This window comes from Peromyscus californicus, unplaced genomic scaffold (assembly GCF_007827085.1).
Source record: "Peromyscus californicus insignis strain IS unplaced genomic scaffold, ASM782708v3 Scaffold_6__1_contigs__length_162567912, whole genome shotgun sequence".
NCBI lineage: Eukaryota > Metazoa > Chordata > Mammalia > Rodentia > Cricetidae > Peromyscus > Peromyscus californicus.
This window is the reverse complement of record NW_026294584.1, coordinates 126228736-126246003: the sequence shown is the minus strand read 5'-3', so window position 1 is coordinate 126246003 and position 17268 is coordinate 126228736. Positions and strand designations below refer to the sequence as shown.

General features: G+C 40.1%; 1 protein-coding gene across 7 annotated transcripts in view; it reads right to left on the bottom strand.

Annotated features, from left to right (window-relative positions):
* The window catches only part of Grm7 (glutamate metabotropic receptor 7), a 930315-nt gene that overhangs the window by 26362 nt on the left and 886685 nt on the right, over positions 1–17268 (bottom strand). For 2 of the 7 annotated variants that reach the window (XM_052722188.1, XM_052722194.1), the window contains one exon: positions 2592–4328. The exons of the other annotated variants lie outside the window; for them this stretch is intronic. Coding sequence is in view for 1 of the 2 variants with exons in the window: in XM_052722194.1 (XP_052578154.1) it covers positions 4324–4328 (5 nt within the window). In the remaining variant the exon portion in view is untranslated. Of the gene's footprint in view, positions 1–2591; positions 4329–17268 lie in introns of those variants that run through there. 7 annotated transcript variants of the gene reach the window in all.

Below are 17268 nucleotides of genomic sequence, written 5' to 3'. Positions count from 1 at the left end.
CTAAAAAAAAAAAAAAAAAAAAAAAGATAAAGTCTTTTCTCCTGGAAGGCTTACACCATTTTTCTTTATGGATTCTTTTAAAGCCCTATTGCTCTTCCAACATATGCACCAGACAACGTGGCCCAGGTACCACTGCCTAAAATAGAAAGGTACAACCGAGCCTGTCTGCCACTGTCTCAGAGAGAATGTCTAAGTGATGTCTGCAGTGCTAGCTTTGGTAGGGTGAATCCTCTGTATGGGCCAACCTCAGTTTATATCTGTCGGTTGGTGAGAATGACTCTGTTGCTATGATTAGTCATAAATCTGTGTTTCCCTTGGGTACTTTGTGGGGCTCATCTGATGGTCATATTGTATTCAGGTCTTTCAGAACCATCACCTCATTTTAATAAAGGCATACAGGATATCTTCCATTATTCTGAAAGTTCATAGGGTATGATAGGGACCAGTAATCATTATTCAGAATCTTTGTCAACTTAGTTCTTGTCTCTTTAGAGAATACAGTATTTCCTTTTTAAAATCCTTTGAGGCAAATTATATGAGATACTATTTGGAAATTCAAGTAATAAGATTGAATATGTGGCATGTTAGGACCTGAGACACCTCCCAGAAGTGAATATGGCAATATTGATTGTGCTATATGTCACTTGATTACTTTTGTAAATTACAACTGTTCATGACAACACTGTAATACCTGTGGGTGTATTCATTGCAATATAGAGAAGCTGTTTTTTAAATGATGTAGTTGAAGTTCTCTGTGTGTGTATGTGTGTGTGCATGTATTGAATGTCTAATATATTCCTCCAAATATTAAAAAAATCTGAGCCCGATCACAGATGTTTGTGATCCCAGGTCCTCAGGCAAGAAGTTAATGAGTTCAAGGCCAGTCTATGGAATATAAGGAAACCTGTCTCAAAATAAAACAGTGAAGAACAGACTTAGGATATCGTTCAGTTGTGGAGTACTTGCCTAGCATGCAGAAAGCATAGTACATTTAACATACAGAGATTTAAAATAAATTTCATATATTTTGTCATTTCCTTTACTGAATGACTCACTACCCTACCAAAAGCATTATTTCTTTTAGCTTGCAGGGAACCTTGCTTAAAGACCTCAATTTTCTCACTTACACAAGAAGCATTGTATAAATCAATAAGAAAAGGTACAGAATAGAAACTGTAGGACTGACCAAGCAGAAAGCAGGGTCAGTGCCTGCAGAAAGACCACGAGCTAGAAAGGACTCAGAACTAATAAAGACAAAGAGTCAATGGGCAGGAAAGGAGAAGTTTGAGTATATGGACTTAGATATTGATTTGCATGATCTATAGACACAGTCTTAAAGAAAAAATAATATAGCTTGTTGGAGGAGAAACATCAGACCTTTATTCCATTATCTTAAACAAACTTTGATCAACTTATTTTTCCAACCAAGTGAAACATGGTTTTGATCATGTTAGGGATGTGACCAGCATTAGTGTTAAACTTGATTAACAGAAGAAGTTACAAGAAGTTGGATGTGAAGGGACAACACTAGAATAACATGAAAAGAAACGACCCACTGAAAACTGGCTCATGTATTGGCATAATAGTTAAAACAAAGAAATTCCCTGTTAAACTAACTCCTTATTTTGTTAAGTACACAGAACCAGAAGGTGAAAGGACTGGGACATTCTCTGCCCATTTGAAAGCTATGTTTGTGGTCCTGGGGGAGCCTCCAAAGGCCATGCTTTTGGCAAAAAAGAACTCTAGGTTCAACTATGGGTCTGGTTGGGAAGGGAAGCCACCAGCTGAGGGACTATTTTTTGCCACTGCACTGAGTCAAAGAGTGATTGGATGTTCTCTAGACACTCACAGCTGGGAAATGAGCTCCCCTCTAGTTCAGAAGCTCCTCAACATTGTTGCCATCAATGGTCCAGTGGGCTGTGGTGGTGTCTCTTCAGACTTAGACATAAGGATTAACCCATAGCCTGTGATGTCCCATACAATTTTTGGTTAGAGGAGTGTCTCCAAAGAGGGTGTTACATTGGTGGGTTATTGGTTGGTACAAACAGGTAGCTGAGTATATGGTCAGCATGAGGCACATCCAGTCAGTAGATGGGTTACTAAAGAGCCCTTGCCAGAGAAGGCGCATATAAATCTCCTAGGGAGCCTACTAGGCTATATTTATCACTCAGCTGATCTGAGAAACAGGCCAAGTTCACACATTTATAACCAGCCCCTGACAGCACTGAGGACACCAGACATTGAAAACAGTAATGCATTAGGGACATCTTTAGAAGTGTACCTCCCTGTCAAGTTCTGTGGGTCACTCTTAGCCTTACTGGCACACTACAGAATATTTTTATCCATTTTTGCCTGGAAATGATTTATATCAGAAAAGTATGGATAGGTGGAATAAACCCAAGTTGAGTTTCACTCATTGGTTGGAGACACAGAAACAGGAGCTTTGAGTTTTCTCTTCATTGCTTATGTGCCAGGAAAGACTAGGCAAATATCTTCTTCCAAAGTCTAATTTGTTTAATAAAGCATTAAGGATAATTCCAAGCTTTCAGGATGGTACAGATCGGCTTGGTACAGTGTTTTGTTTTCCATCCTGCCTTTTTCAATAGATAATCTTGGCGATGCATACTCACTGCAATGGGACTCAAACTACTGGAAATGAGTGGGTATAGTGATATGTTGTTTGTATTCTAACAAATAAAATTTGCCTGAAGAGCAGAGGACAGAGCCAGCCACTAGATTAAACATAGATGCCAGGCAGTGGTGGCCACACACCTTTAATCGTAGCACTCAGGAGGCAGATATCCATCTGGATCTCTGTGAGTTCAAAGCCACCCTGGACTACCTGAGATTCACCCAGTCTAAAAGAGAAACAGAGCCAGGCAGTGGTGGCACACAGCTTTAATCCCAGCACTTGGGATCTCCTGCCTTTGGTCCCAGTATTTGGGAAACACACATGCCATTAATCCCAGCACTAGGGAGGTTGAGACAGGAAATGATATGGCTGGGCAGAGAAAGGGATAAAGGTGGGAGAAGACAGGAGCTCAGGAACTCAGGAGCATTCAGTCTGGGGATTCATGAAGACACGATCTTCCCCTTTCCGCTGAGGACTTGGCAAGGTGAGAAGTGGCTGTGGCTTTTTTCCTCTCATCTTTCAGCATTTACTGCAATATCTGGCTCCTAGTTTTTATGAGAAGATCAATTAGGATTTGTGCAACAAATGGGCAGCTGGGATTGGCTACAACAGAAAGAGTAAGAACAGAGGCTCCCTCAGATTGCCTCTGAGAAGGAAGATGAGTAAAAGATGGTTTCAGAAATGTCCTTCATTTTATTGAGATGACCTTTATGAAAGGCCAGCTTCTCCCAAAGGTCAGGTGGTATGTGAGCCAGTGGCCCAAGGGAGACTCAAACCATTGCTAAGGAAATAGCACCCACAGACAGTCCTTTGTAACAATGTTACAAGACAGATAGATTTCATGTCTTATTTTTCCCAAATCATTTTCTCCTTTTTATTCAGTCTAGGACCCTAGTCCATGTAATGATACTACCTACGTTTAGGATGAGTTTTCCTACCCTAATTAACAAAATCTAGATAATCTCTCAGACACAGCCTGAGATCAGATTCCATTTTGATAACTACATTTAGCAATTTTAACAGCTTTTGTGCCATTCATACACATCATTGTAAGACTTTTATTTGACACTAACGTATTCCACGAGCTAGGTATGACCTCCCCTAGAGTATACATGGGAAAACGACATTTGAGATCAGAGAAATGGATCAAGACTATGGCAGAACATATAGGCAGAACTAGAAATCACATCTGTGCCTCCCCGGAGTTCTGACATCTTAACATTGCATTAGTTCCTTTGGGAAGTACACACTGGGTTCTTTTATGTTGCACCAAGTTGCGAGTTGCAATCCCACTCCCCCCAATTTATGAAAATGACCTTCTTCAGAAATGAGGCATTTGTCGACAAAACCAAGGCAGAGAGTGGAAGGATGCAGGGCAAAGCTAAGAATCACGTGAGAGCTATGAGGGGCTGAACAAAGCCTGGGGATTAGGATTCTTCTGAGTGGTTTCAGATGGGGCACAGCCCTGCTGACATCCTTGTGTAGAGCTTTTAGGCCTTCCATATCTGCAGGTGGTCTGTAGTACTACACATTTAAACAGGGTGGAGACGGGCAGGCATCAGGCTGTAGAGTACACAGAAGGGAACGTTCCAGCTGTAGGCAGTTGAGAGAAATGTTCTGAAATGATGACTCCAAGGAGAGGGATGAGACAGGCAAGAGAGGGCAAAGCTTCCTGGCACAAATCATAAGTGCTACCCTGGGGAAGAGAAACACAGTTCATCAGAAATGGGATGTTGATGTATTACTGGGAGGCGGCCAGAAAGGAGAGCAGAGGCAGGCCTTTGGGGAGTTATATTGCCTGTGCTTTTGAGTCTGAGGAAACGTATTCACACATGGAAGAGGAACCAGAGCCAAGTGAGGAGGAGGGTCCAGGTCTTCCAGTCCATTTGGCTCACCTTTACGGGCCACAGACCCTGCCTCTCCCCCACCTAGACACTACTTAGGTAGAAGCTGCCTGGCCTGCCTAACTCAGTTATGCCTCAAACCTGCCTTGTGATTCTGGAGCTCTGCTTGCTGTCCTGATTTACTCCTTGGTATCCCGATTTACTTTCTGGCAGGATCCCAAGAATGTGAGTGACAGAGCAGAAGGAGGCAAGCTGAAATTACTGTAATGAAAATGACTGGTAATCTCCAGCGAGGACTGGCTTTGTGAGTGACAGGTTTGCACTTTGAGCAAAATTTTTTTTGCTGGAGCAAAAATGGGGCCTGTGGGGTCTTCAAGTATGAGAGGTGCTTTTTAAAATACATGAAAATAGCTATAGACCTGAAGCACTGTATATTCTTTTGTCCTGATAACGATGTAGATATTTAATGGACTTTCTGAGACTTGCTGAAAGTCTTAAAAAATGTAAACCCAAGATACAAAGAAAGTAACAATATATTTCTTTCTTTCTTTTTTTTTTCAAGGCAGAGTTTCTCTTTGTAGTTTTGGTGCTGGTCCTGGATCTTACTCTGTAGACCAGGCTGGCTTTGAACTCACAGAGATCCCCCTAGCTCTGCCTCCTGAGTGCTGGGATTAAAGGCATGTGCCACTGCCGCAGGGCAACAATGTATTTCTTATACTGAAACAGAATCATTTTGTAGCATTGTACTTCTATATAGTATATAAAATGTATGCATGTGTATAAGGGTAAACTAATAATGTTAAGCAGTGGGTTAGCACTGACATCATGGGGACAGGCATCTTTTGGCTATCTGTGTTATAGAAGCCATACAGGTCATTAGGAGGGCAGGAATTTGGGTCGTATGGAGATTAATGTGTGAGAAGTCAAGAGAAGACCTTGAAAGCCTATTTAATGTCCTTGGTGAATGTCAGAAGTCATTTAGAGAATTCCTCTCCCCTATATGCTTCTCAAAACTAGTGTACAGTACTTTGAGCCACTGACTACTATTTTTTTCTTTAGTCAGAACTACATTTCGAGAGCAGAATTTATTAAGTTGTTCGGCCATCCAACTTAATGAATCCTAGTCCATACCTCAAAGACAGACCAGATAATGGGTGGGTTGTTGTGCTTGGAAAATAGAGGTGATTCCATTACCTGCAGTTCCTTACTCCTTTGGTCCCTTAAGGATGACTCTATGCCATTTTTAGATCACAAATACATATGCACATATAATTAAAATGATATTTTGTATGTTTGTATATTTTATATGAAGAATATTTAGTATATCTTTTTATGGGAATAAGTAACAAATGACACCGTCCAAGATAACCTATACCTCCCTTCAGTAATTCCTTTGTTCTGCATGAAACTGCTAAGTGAGCTGGGGGCATGTACAATATGACCACAGGACATTGGATTGTCATGACTTCATACTGAATGATTCCCACCTCCCTTATTCAAACTCTTCTAAATGTATCTGTCTTTTCTTCCAGTTATTTCCTTTGGCTTTCTGAGTGAACATTGCAGCTAGGTCTCCAAAACCTCTCTTACCAACTTGCTCCTATAGACCTGTGAAGCCAAATGTTTGTTCTCTGGCTTCTTTACCTTTGTTCCTTCCAATATACTGTATATTTCCTCTTTGCTAATTTCTAGTCACCATCAGATGCCCTAATGAGATGTCACACCTTCCAGGAAGTCTACCCTGACTTCATCAGAAAGAAATGAGTCCTTTTTTTTTCTCTGCCTCATAGACAACTTTGTTTCTTACACAGCCAGACACTCTGTTTAGATTTGTTTCCATTTTTGCTAATTATCTACATGACTGTTTTCCACTATATTCTCTATGTTAGTATTAAATCAGCTTGCTTGTATATTCACATGAATATGCATTTGAATATAAAATACATTTTAAGAAAAAGCAAACAGCCCCCACCCCCCCAAAAAAAAAACCAAAAGCTAAATAAATATTCTCAGGATTGAAAAGGAAAAGTTCAAAACAAAGTCAGAGCTACGATGAGGAAAATAAATTATTAGTAGATAGTGTGGTTGATATATTGTGCACCCCAATAAACTTATCTGGGGGTCAGAGACAGAACAACCACTATATTAAACATAGGTTCAGGCAGTGGTAACACATGCCTTTATTCCTAGCATTCCGGAGGTAGAGATCCATCTGGATCTCTGTGAGTTCAAAGCCACACTGGAAACAGCCAGGCATGGTGACACATGCCTTTAATCCCAGGAAGTGATGGCAAGAAGCAGAGAGGTATATAAGGTGTGAGGAGCAGGAACTAGAGCTTTTTTAAGCTTTTAGCTTTTAGCAGCAGTTCAGCTGAGATCCATTTGGATGAGGACTCAGAGGCTTCTAGTTTGAGGAAACAAGATCAGCTGAGGAATTGACAAGGTGAGGTTGGCTGTGGCTTGTTCTGCTTCTCTAATCTTTCAGTGTTCACCCCAATACCTGGCTCTGGGTTTGTTTTTATTAATAAGACCCTTTAAGATTCATGCTACAAGATAGACTTACCCCTCCTATGTAATAAACCAGGATGAGTGCTCCGTAAGAGCCATACTTTTATAAGAACCTCAAGATTTAATTTTCTGAGCTTGAAGTCAGTAAAGCATTTGTTTTACAGAGCTTGGGAAATGAGAATTTAAAACTTTACCCTGATCTGTTCTGTTGCAGGGCTACAGAGACCAACTCTGCCAGGGGGGAGTGAAACTGGGGGCAAACACCAAAGGCCAGAACTCTGTTTTCGATGGAGCACAGACATGGGATCAGGAAAAATGAAGGGGACTTGGGACTGGACAGAGAGGTGCCTCATTGGTACAGTGCTTACTATGTTAGCATGAGGAACTTCAGTGTGTGTCTGTAATCCCAGCACTGGGGAGGCTGAGACAGGTAGTTCTGTGCAGGCTTTCTGTCCAACCAGCCTAGCCTATGTGATGCATTCCAAGTTCAAAACACATGTGAATAATGGGATTGCTTCTGAGAAAGAGCACCCAAAGTTGCCCTCTGGCTTACATACCCACACAGAGGCATATATGTGCATGTTCACACACACACACATACACACACACACACACACACACACACACACACACACACACACACACAAATGTGGACTTTGTAGCTTAAATATTTAATACTTTCCTGAAATGCCTTAGAGGCATCTGTCTTAAGAGATCTTGGAAATTTCTTACAACCTTAAAGCCTTCACTATCTCCTGGTGCTTTAAAAATAATCTTTTCATTTTCTTTTAAAATCGTTGATTTCAATTACTGTGCACATGCGTGTGCTTGTACACACACACTCACAATCACTAGTTGAATTCACTGTGGTGGTCCTGACTATTGTGACATCATAAAACATTATGTCAAGCATCAGTCTCCATGGAAAATGCCCAATTTCACTGAATGTCAAACGTATGAAGCAGTTACATCAAATGGGAGGTAATCCCCATCCTGTCTCCAAATCCCCCCAAGAAGTGAAGACCTTAGGCTCTGCCCCACTAACAGGCTCAGTTGTCAAGAAAGACTAAACCAAAGAACTCCAAACTCTCACAATTTGGACAAAAGCAAGGATGTTGGAATGTAGGCTGAATTCCGCCCCCCTTTTTTTGTGGGAGGTATGGGGAGGCAATCTTTTCAAAAGAATACTTTGTCTCTCAAGTAGGTTATGAGAGGTAATCTTTTTGAAAGAGACAGGAAACAGAGTATAGAATTCTTTGTTTTCTATTTAAGAGATACAAAAACTAGGTTGAAGCAAGGTTTTCATTTAAGATGATCGATAAAAGAAAAATAACCAGGTGTGGTGGTACAAGCCTTGGGTCCCAGCACTGAAGAGGAAGTGGTAGGCAGATCTCTGTGAATTCAAGGACAGCCTGTCAACATAATGAATTCTAGGCCAGACCAGCCAGAGATACACAGAGAATTTCAAATTAAAAGAAAGAAATGACAGAAGGAAGGAAGGATGGAAAGAATAAATCTTATTTCTAAAAGCTAACCCCAAATACTAGCTTAATAGCATATTACTTTAACCTCGTTTCTAATGCTAGTCACATCAGTCATCCACAGTTGTAGTCATTGGTCTGTTAGACACTTTGTCCCTAAGAGTTCTCTTGCCCTTGCATGATGATGTTTGCCTTTGTCAAACAAAAGAGGAAGAATGTGTGCTAGGATGGTGGTTGGTGATACACAGTAGACCACAGTGTGTCTTAGGGTAAGTCTTGGGTGTGTGTGTGTCTTGGGTCCCACAATATTAACCAACCAGAAGACTTAGCTCAGTCTCATGGTTATCCAACCAGTCAGGCAAGCAAATGTAATGAGGCACCAATGAATACTCTGAGCACTAAGGCTCAGTGAACCTCCTTGGCCACAGTCACTATGCGTGTTATCATGAAGGATAAGGAGAAGATTCCACTGTGAGAAGTGTCCATGTTGGGTGCTTACATTGGGCACTGTCCTCCTCACTTCTCTTGGTTAATTTTAATCTGTATCCTTGCACAGTGGTGAGTCGTATTGTGAGTGTAAAAGGTGCTGTTGGGTTTGGTGGAACATTCTAAATAAATTGTGAACAATAGAGGATGGTTTGCCAAACCCTTCTGATTGCAATAGGTATTAGTTTTGGAGTAGTGTTGCTTCTAAGCATTGTGACTAGCCAAAATTCATCTCACACATTCCCTTTGAATGTTTGCATGGATTAACTTACATAATATTCACACATATCTTTAAGTATCTCACAATACTTAAGTCTTTTGTATTGGAGAAACTTACCACTATTCCACAGTACAGATGGATAAGGAAAATAATCAACAGAATTCAGTTACAGAGTTCTGTAAGTCCATGAACCTATTTGTCTGTTACTCTCTGGAGCTATAGAAATCAACCCAGGTAGGTAGATTAAAATCTGTTTTTCCTGTCATTAAGATTTCTCATGAATTGGATTATTCATCACTAAGTAGTTTCTCTTACTTCTCCAATACTCTTTGCTACCTTTCATTTTTTTTTCTCTCTCTACCAAACCCTCTGTGATCAAAGTCAGCACTATCATTTTAACTAGTAAACTATACCCAGACTTCCTTCTGGACACATGTAGATTATGTTTCCCATAATTGCTACAATGATTTCTTTTAAAAATGTACATTAGGGCTGGAGAGATGGCTCAGTGCTGTGAAGAGCAAGCACTGTTCTTGCATAGGACTCAGCTTCGGTTCTCAGCATTGACATCAGGCTGACACACACCTATAACTCCAGCTCCAGATGACCCAGTGCCCTCTTCTGGCCTCCTTGAGTACTGCACTAAAAGGTGTACATACCTGCCTCACACATATACATAAAATAATTCTTTCTTAAAATAGGATGGCATTTTAAAATGTAAGCCGTGTCACAGCACTCTTTATTTTTTAACCACTTATGCTTAAGCTCCTCGTCTTACTTCCTGGTACTCTTAGAGAAAAGGCAGAAACAACTTTCTAATTTCATAAAAAAAAAATGTTTAACTCAGTGCACACGTACTGAGAGCACTGTATATTGAGCCAGACTTCCTCTGCCTCTTTCTTTGCCTCTATTCATTCTGGTTGTTATTTTGTCATTCATACTCTTCCTAATATTTCTCCCAAAAACTGTTTTGTCCTCCATTGCTAAGCTTCATGTTTCTCTGCACTTCTTATTCTTAGAGGTTTCTCTCATTTGCACTTTGACACTGGCCATTTGGCAATCTACGTCATTTGCTAACATGAACTTTTGGGAAACAAGTAGATCCAAGAGTCTGTACTTTGCATGGGAGCATCAAGTCATTTCTAGTTGACTGGGCATCAGAATAGACTTTGTTTAGATAACGACTGCAGGGTAAGATGTTGTTTGAAATTAATTATCAATTAGAATGAATAGCTTGAAGATAAACCCAGCCACCTTCACCATCACATGCATTCAGGTGTTTTCTTGGTAGAACTGTCCTTCAGAAAAGAATTTTTGGTATCCAAGTTGGCCATGGAGTTGCTGTCCTGGTCTACAGTTATACAAACATTGTATGATATTCACTCTTTTGACTTTTCATCAGTTACTTGGGGTCTGAGATATTATTGCTAGTTATAGGTAGCTTTTAGGTCAATTGCCTAGGGTGGAAGAAGGGAATGATTGTTGTTCCAAAGGACTTGTTTCAGGACTCCTGTAGGTGAAGGGAACAATGAATGAATCCAGTTGTTGTCACTCTAATGTGCAGCATCACAGAGGAGGTGTTCTGCTACACCATCCCTGGCAGAAAAAAAAGCCGTTGGTGTGCCAACCAGAGTTCACCTAGGCAGTTTTAGATACAAGCCAAGATCGTTTTATAGGAGCAGGATGGCTCAATGGGCCTTTTGGCAGGTCTATATTGAACCATAGATTTCCGGTAAATGTATTCTCATATAGATTAGGTCTTCTCTTTTGTGACTAATGGATCCTTTTTCTGGCAATATTGCTGCCCACGTGGTAATTGCTCTAATTGTACATATGCACTCAAATTAAAACATCATCATTTAATACACTTGAGAGGACCAACATTTCTGGTGTATCAAAAATCCATCCACATTATCACAAGACAATGTTATATTGTAGTTTCTAATGAGAGAGAGGTTATTGTATGCTTTCAAATAAAATCCAACTCTTATACTTTTCTACTTTATGGCAAAGAAACATTACTAAACTTTTCATCGTTTAAACATACCAAGTTTTTCATTTACTAAGAATCCGAAGAGATAATAACCAGAAAAGTCTTAATGAGGGACTGTTAATAACCATTTCATGTATATGAGTTGGTATTATGTGTTCACAGAAGCAGCTTAAATTTCATTAAAATTTTAGACAATAATGTATAATGAATTTGGATACAAATATTCATTCTCTTGCATTCAATTTTTGACTTTAGAAGTCATAGTTATTATTTCCACTTTTTTTTCTTTTCAGAAAGGTAACATAGACTCAAATATCATCATTGCTGAAAGGGAATTCTCCATGTACCTTAAAGACACAGAACTTGTCATAATTTAATAAAAGTTGTGCCATGTGACTTCAGCAAATTGCAAAACCTCAGTTTCTTTAGATGGTCACATGAAGATGAGTCATTGTCAAGTATGAATTAGTCAGCTTTATTCAACACTGGAGACAGAGCTTGTATCTAGTAATCACCTGAAATGGAAAAGACTGTATTTGGTGATACTAGGTTCTGTTTCACTTCAGATGTTCAGGAGATTGTTGAAGATCATATTTTGGAAGATGGTAGAGATACAATCAAGTCGTTAATGAAAGGATCCCTCCCACTCATGATCAGACATAGTAGCATCATCTCTGGAATTATTGTCACAGCCCAAGTTGTAGGACAATGAACAGAAAAGTCTCAGTGTGCAGTCTACAAATCAGCCCCATTTTTATGAGTAAGGTCCTCCTCATTCTTAAGAAACCCCACTTCCAGAAGCATTCATTAAGCATCCCTGGAAAACTTGTTTAAATACAGATTGAGAAGTCTCTATCTTTTGAAAGAGGTTGAGAGCGGGGCCCAGGAATTTATATTTTTAATAAATTCCTAAGCATTGCTAATGATACTGGTCTAACTTTGTAGGTGAGAATCTGTATTAGAACATGGGTCTCATCCCTGGCTATCAGTAGCTATATTTAACCTACCAGTATATCATCCTAGTCAGTTCCTTGACTCCTAAGAGTTGAGTTGCAGGCATTGGTGTACAGTAAGTGGTGCATAGTGGTAAGTGCTGAGAATTACTTACAAAACACCATTCTATATCATGATTAATTTGCCACTAGATGCTTCTGTCAGGTTAATTTTGTATGGGTTTTTTAATCAGTAATATATATATATATATATATATATATATATAAACACACAGACATACATATATATGAATGGTATCATCATGACATTTGAAAAACAAGAGTTTTTTTTGTATTCTAAGTCTTTTCCAGTGATGATAAGTTGCATCCCCTCCTAATTATTCAAGACCCAACTTGCTGTTAGTAATTAGAGGAAAGTCTGTAGACTGTAATTAAGATCAGTAAAGAAGACAGTGCACACAGTGTTTGCATATTTTATTTGTACTTTTGTTAGTGTAGGTGTTTTAATCCATTGTACTTACAAGAATAACCTAAGGTACCTTAAAGTGGGGTTATATCTTGCAATATAGGAAGTTTCTCTGTTGAGAGACAGAGACACCTTCAGATAACAAAAGTCAATTGAATTTTAAGGGTTTCTTATAGTCAGGGTTTAACATAATTTTTCTATGACTCTGTAAGGTTAAGGAGCTTATATCTAGCAGGCTCACATTTTCTGTGCAGATTAGGTTTTACTGTCAGCATGCACATAAATGTTGGGTAGAGTTCAAAATTTTATTCAAAGGACTTGCATTATGGGCAGCACCCACTATTTGGTTAGACATACAGAGACTCAGCAACCTAGTGAAACTAAGCATGCATTTTAACAAGATCTTTGGATTCTGGTGTGAACATTAAAATTTGAGAAGCAATGCTTTAAATTATTCATTGATTGCCAAAGCCTGGGACTTCAGCAGCGGAAGAGTGTAGAATTTACTGAGTTAAAGTCTCTTTGCATTTTTGCTGAGGCTTTATTTTCTCATTTTTCAGAGAGACTGTGATTTTAAGTTGAACAAGAAAAAAAAGAAAAAGAAAAATCTACTCCTTTTTTTTCCCCCTGCAGAATCCATTTGGTCCGATTCATATCAGTGGAAAACACACTTATGGTAACTCCCCTGTATTTTACATACTGGTTCAAAAAATAGGTAGTCCATTTATATTGTGCGAAGAATTTTAGTAGATGGTGAAGATGTAACAGCTTGTTGGGGAGTGGATAACAATTCTCATTAGTGCCTACAGAAATCTTATTACAGATGGGGAGTGACTGGCAGGCCTTTGATACATGAATCATATAGAATTCTATTCAACTGTTTGGTTTTCAGATAATTCTAGCATTCAGCATATTCTGTTTGAAATCCTTATGAGGTGACCATGTAATTTTGTGGAACAAAGGATGAACCTGTGAGAGGTTCCTATTTCCAGTTCCGTTACTCTTTCAACTTTGGCTGAGGCCAGATTATGGTGTGAACTGAAAGCAAATACATGCATCTGTTGTCTGAGCTTCCAGATCTGGTCCTTCGATGGTCAAGGAGAAGCTACAGTGCTGGAAAAGACAAAATGCCTTCTGAGAATGGCAAGGTAGCACATCCTTTCCATGGCTGTGCCAAAATCTCCATTGTTGGCCAATCCAAAACACATGATACTGTTAGTTGCAACTCTGCACCTGATGTCAGCAGTTCCCAAATATTAACAATTTCATAATATTTTTGGTTTGTTTGTTCATTTTGAGAGAGAGTCTATGTAGCTTTGCTTGGCCTGTAACTCACTATGTAGACCAGGATGCCTCAAACTTATAGGTATCTCTCTACCTTTGCCTCTGCCCCTGTTTTTACCTCCAGAGTACTGGGACTAAAGCTATATGCCACCATACCTGGCGAAATTTCATGATCTTCATCCCTGGAGAAAAGAGTAAATGTGGCTTCATGTATACTGCCTTTCTAGAGTTTTCTGTTCTACATGCAATTGACTTGCTTTCTGTTTAGTTCAGATCCAGCTGGAGAATAAAGTGGTTTTTTTCCCCCTGGCATTTCTTAGCAGGAGTCATCTCTGAGATGAGGACTGATATCTAATCCCATCTCTTGAGTGTCTTCCTTACTATTCACTTCCATGCCAGCTGTAGACTATCCTTAGAATGCCACAAGACACTGCAGTGTCTTCTCTTGCTGACAATACATGGCAGATGTGTGGGATTTGATGTCTTTGAAATGCTTTTCATCAGCGCAGAAATGGCATTTCTTGGTGGCTGTCATCCTTGTACAATGGTTGATGTATAATGATTTATCATGTTTAATCAGAAATTGCAACTTGCCTCCAAATGAAAAGAACAAAGCACACATTACAGGAAATTTATGACTAAATCTATTTACTATTTATGAAGAATGTAAAAGCTCAGTATTCTTCAATGAACAACTGTAAAGCCTAAAAAAAAAATCCTCCATCTGCTTAAGATTCCCACTCCTTTACTGAAAGCTTACTGTGGAGTCTTTCTGTTCAGAGAGCTGCTTTTTAACTAGAGACCATTTCTGTGGGTATCTCCCACTGCAGAGCACACTAGGAGCATGATGCTGCCCCATGAAAGACTGCTTTTGTCTAGAGGCTACTTTCTTCAACTCTTGCCTCTAATAATCCAGCTGTCACCAAGGCCATAGTGGGATGGTTGTAGAGAAGTTTCTTCCTGGAGTTGAAGAGAGTTTATCAAATAGCTAGGGGTGGAAAGATGTAACTTTGTAAACAAACAAACAAAACCAAAATGTTATTGCCTTATCCGAATAGCAGGGGAGGCTGGGAAATGTTCCCCAAAGCCATGAGTGTTTCTCTTCAATGGTAGTAGAAAAGGGACACTAACAATTGGGAATTGGCCATGCATCTAAGCATATCCTGAGACCTTATCCAGTCTCAGATCATTCAGCCTTAAAAGAATCTACTGACACAGTATATTTACATCCCCTTGTTGGTAGAAGAGTCAGAGAAGCTGGGGAGATGGTTATCCCAGAGCAATGCCGTGTCTCAATCCAAAGCCACACATTTTTGTCTGCCTGGCTAGTCAAAGAGGAGTAGATTACATCTTCTGTGCTCAACTTGCTTGCCTTAGATAGTTAGATCCTCATTTAAGAGAAATCCAATTTTGAAATGATAAAGTTGGCTAGGAACATAGAATTGTACCTGATTCTAAAGGTTCAAGGTAGTTTGTAAAGCAGACTTTAAAACCCTTCCTTAACAAGTGCTCTTGTGGTGTGGGTGAGCATTGCTTGGGTATATGCCCAAGAGTGGTATAGCTGGATCTTGGGGGAGATGGCTCTACTAATAAATTTTCTAAGAAAGTGCCATTTTGATTTCCAAAGTGGTTGTACAAGCTTGTATTCCCATCAGCAGTGGAGGAGAGTTTCCCTAGCTCCACATCCTCTCCAGCATAAGGTGTCTACATTGTTTTTGATCTTAGCCATTCTGACAGGCGTAAGGTGGTATCTCAGAGTTGTTTTGATTTGCAATTCCCTGATGATTAGGGATGTTGAGCAACTTCTTAAATGTCTTTCAGCCATTTGAGTTTCCTCTGTTGAGAATTCTCTGTTTAGCTCTATAGCCCATTTCTTAATTGGACTGTTGGGCATTTTGATGTCTAATTTCTTGAGTTCCTTATATATTCTGGATATCAGTCCTCTGTCAGATGTGGGGTTCACAAGAGCACTTGTTCAGCTATGTTCATATCAGCATTGTTTGTAATAGCCAGAACATGGAAACAACCTAGATGCCCTTCAACTGAAGAATGGATAAACAAAATGTGGTACATATACACAATGGAATACTACTCAGCAGAGAAAAACAATGACATCATGAGGTTTGCAGACAAATGGATGGATCTACAAAAAAAATCATCCTGAGTGAGGTAACCCAGACTCAGAAAGACAAACATAGTATGTACTCACTCATAGGAGGATACTAGATGTGGAACAAGGATGACTGGACTGCTACTCACATCACCAGGGAGGCTACCTGGAAAACAGGACCCCAAGAAAGACACAGGGATCGCCCAATGACAGAGAAATGGAAGAGATCTATATGAACAGCCTGGACATGAGTGGGGGTAGTGAAGGGCGAGGGTCGAGGGAAAGAGAGCTTGGGGGAACGGGAGATCCCAGCTGGATCAACAACAGAGAGGGAGAACAAGGAATAGGAGACCATGGTAAAGGAAGACCACATGAGAATAGGAAGAAGCAAAGTGCTAGAGAGGCCCACAGAAATCCACAAAGATACCCCCACAACAGACTGCTGACAATGGTCGAGATACAGCCCAAACTGACCTACTCTGGTGATGGGATGGCCAAACACCCTAATTGTTGTGCTAGAAACCCCATCCAACTACTGAGGGATCTGGATGCAGAGATCCATGGCTAGGCCCCGGGTGGATCTCTGGGAGTCCAATTAGCGAGAATGAGGAGGATTTATATGAGCAAGAATTGTTGAGACCACGGTTGGATAAAGCACAGGGACAAATAGCCAAACAAATGGAAACACATGAACTATGAACCAATGGCTGAGGGGTCCCCAACTGGATCAGGCCCTCTGAATGGGTGAGACAGTTGATTGGCTTGATCTGTTTGGGAGGCATCCAGGCAGTGGGACCGGGTCCTGTGTTCATTGCATGAGTCGGCTGTTTGAAACCTGGGGCCTATGCAGGATCGCTTGGCTCGGCCTGGGAGGAGGGGACTGGACCTACCTGGACTGAGTCTACCAGGTTGATCTCAGTCCGCGGGGAAGGCTTTGCCCTGGAGGAGGTGGAATGGAGGGTGGGCTGGGGGGAAGGTGAGGAGGGCGGGAGGGGGGAGAACAAGGGAATCCATGGCTGATATGTAGAACTGAATTGTATTGCAAAATAAAAATAAAAAATTAAATTAAAAAAAAAAACCTTCCTAATCCTTCCAGTGACATGTTAAAGAACTCACTGCTAGGTAAAATAGGCAGAAGAAGAGACATCTGAGTTCTGAAGAACATATTCAGTTGCATGATTTGTTCATTGTCAAATCACCACCTGACGTACATTTCCTATTAACATCAATTTTACTTACAAAATATTTATGGGTTAAAAATTCAAAACTGTATTTTGAGGTTAGGAAAGTA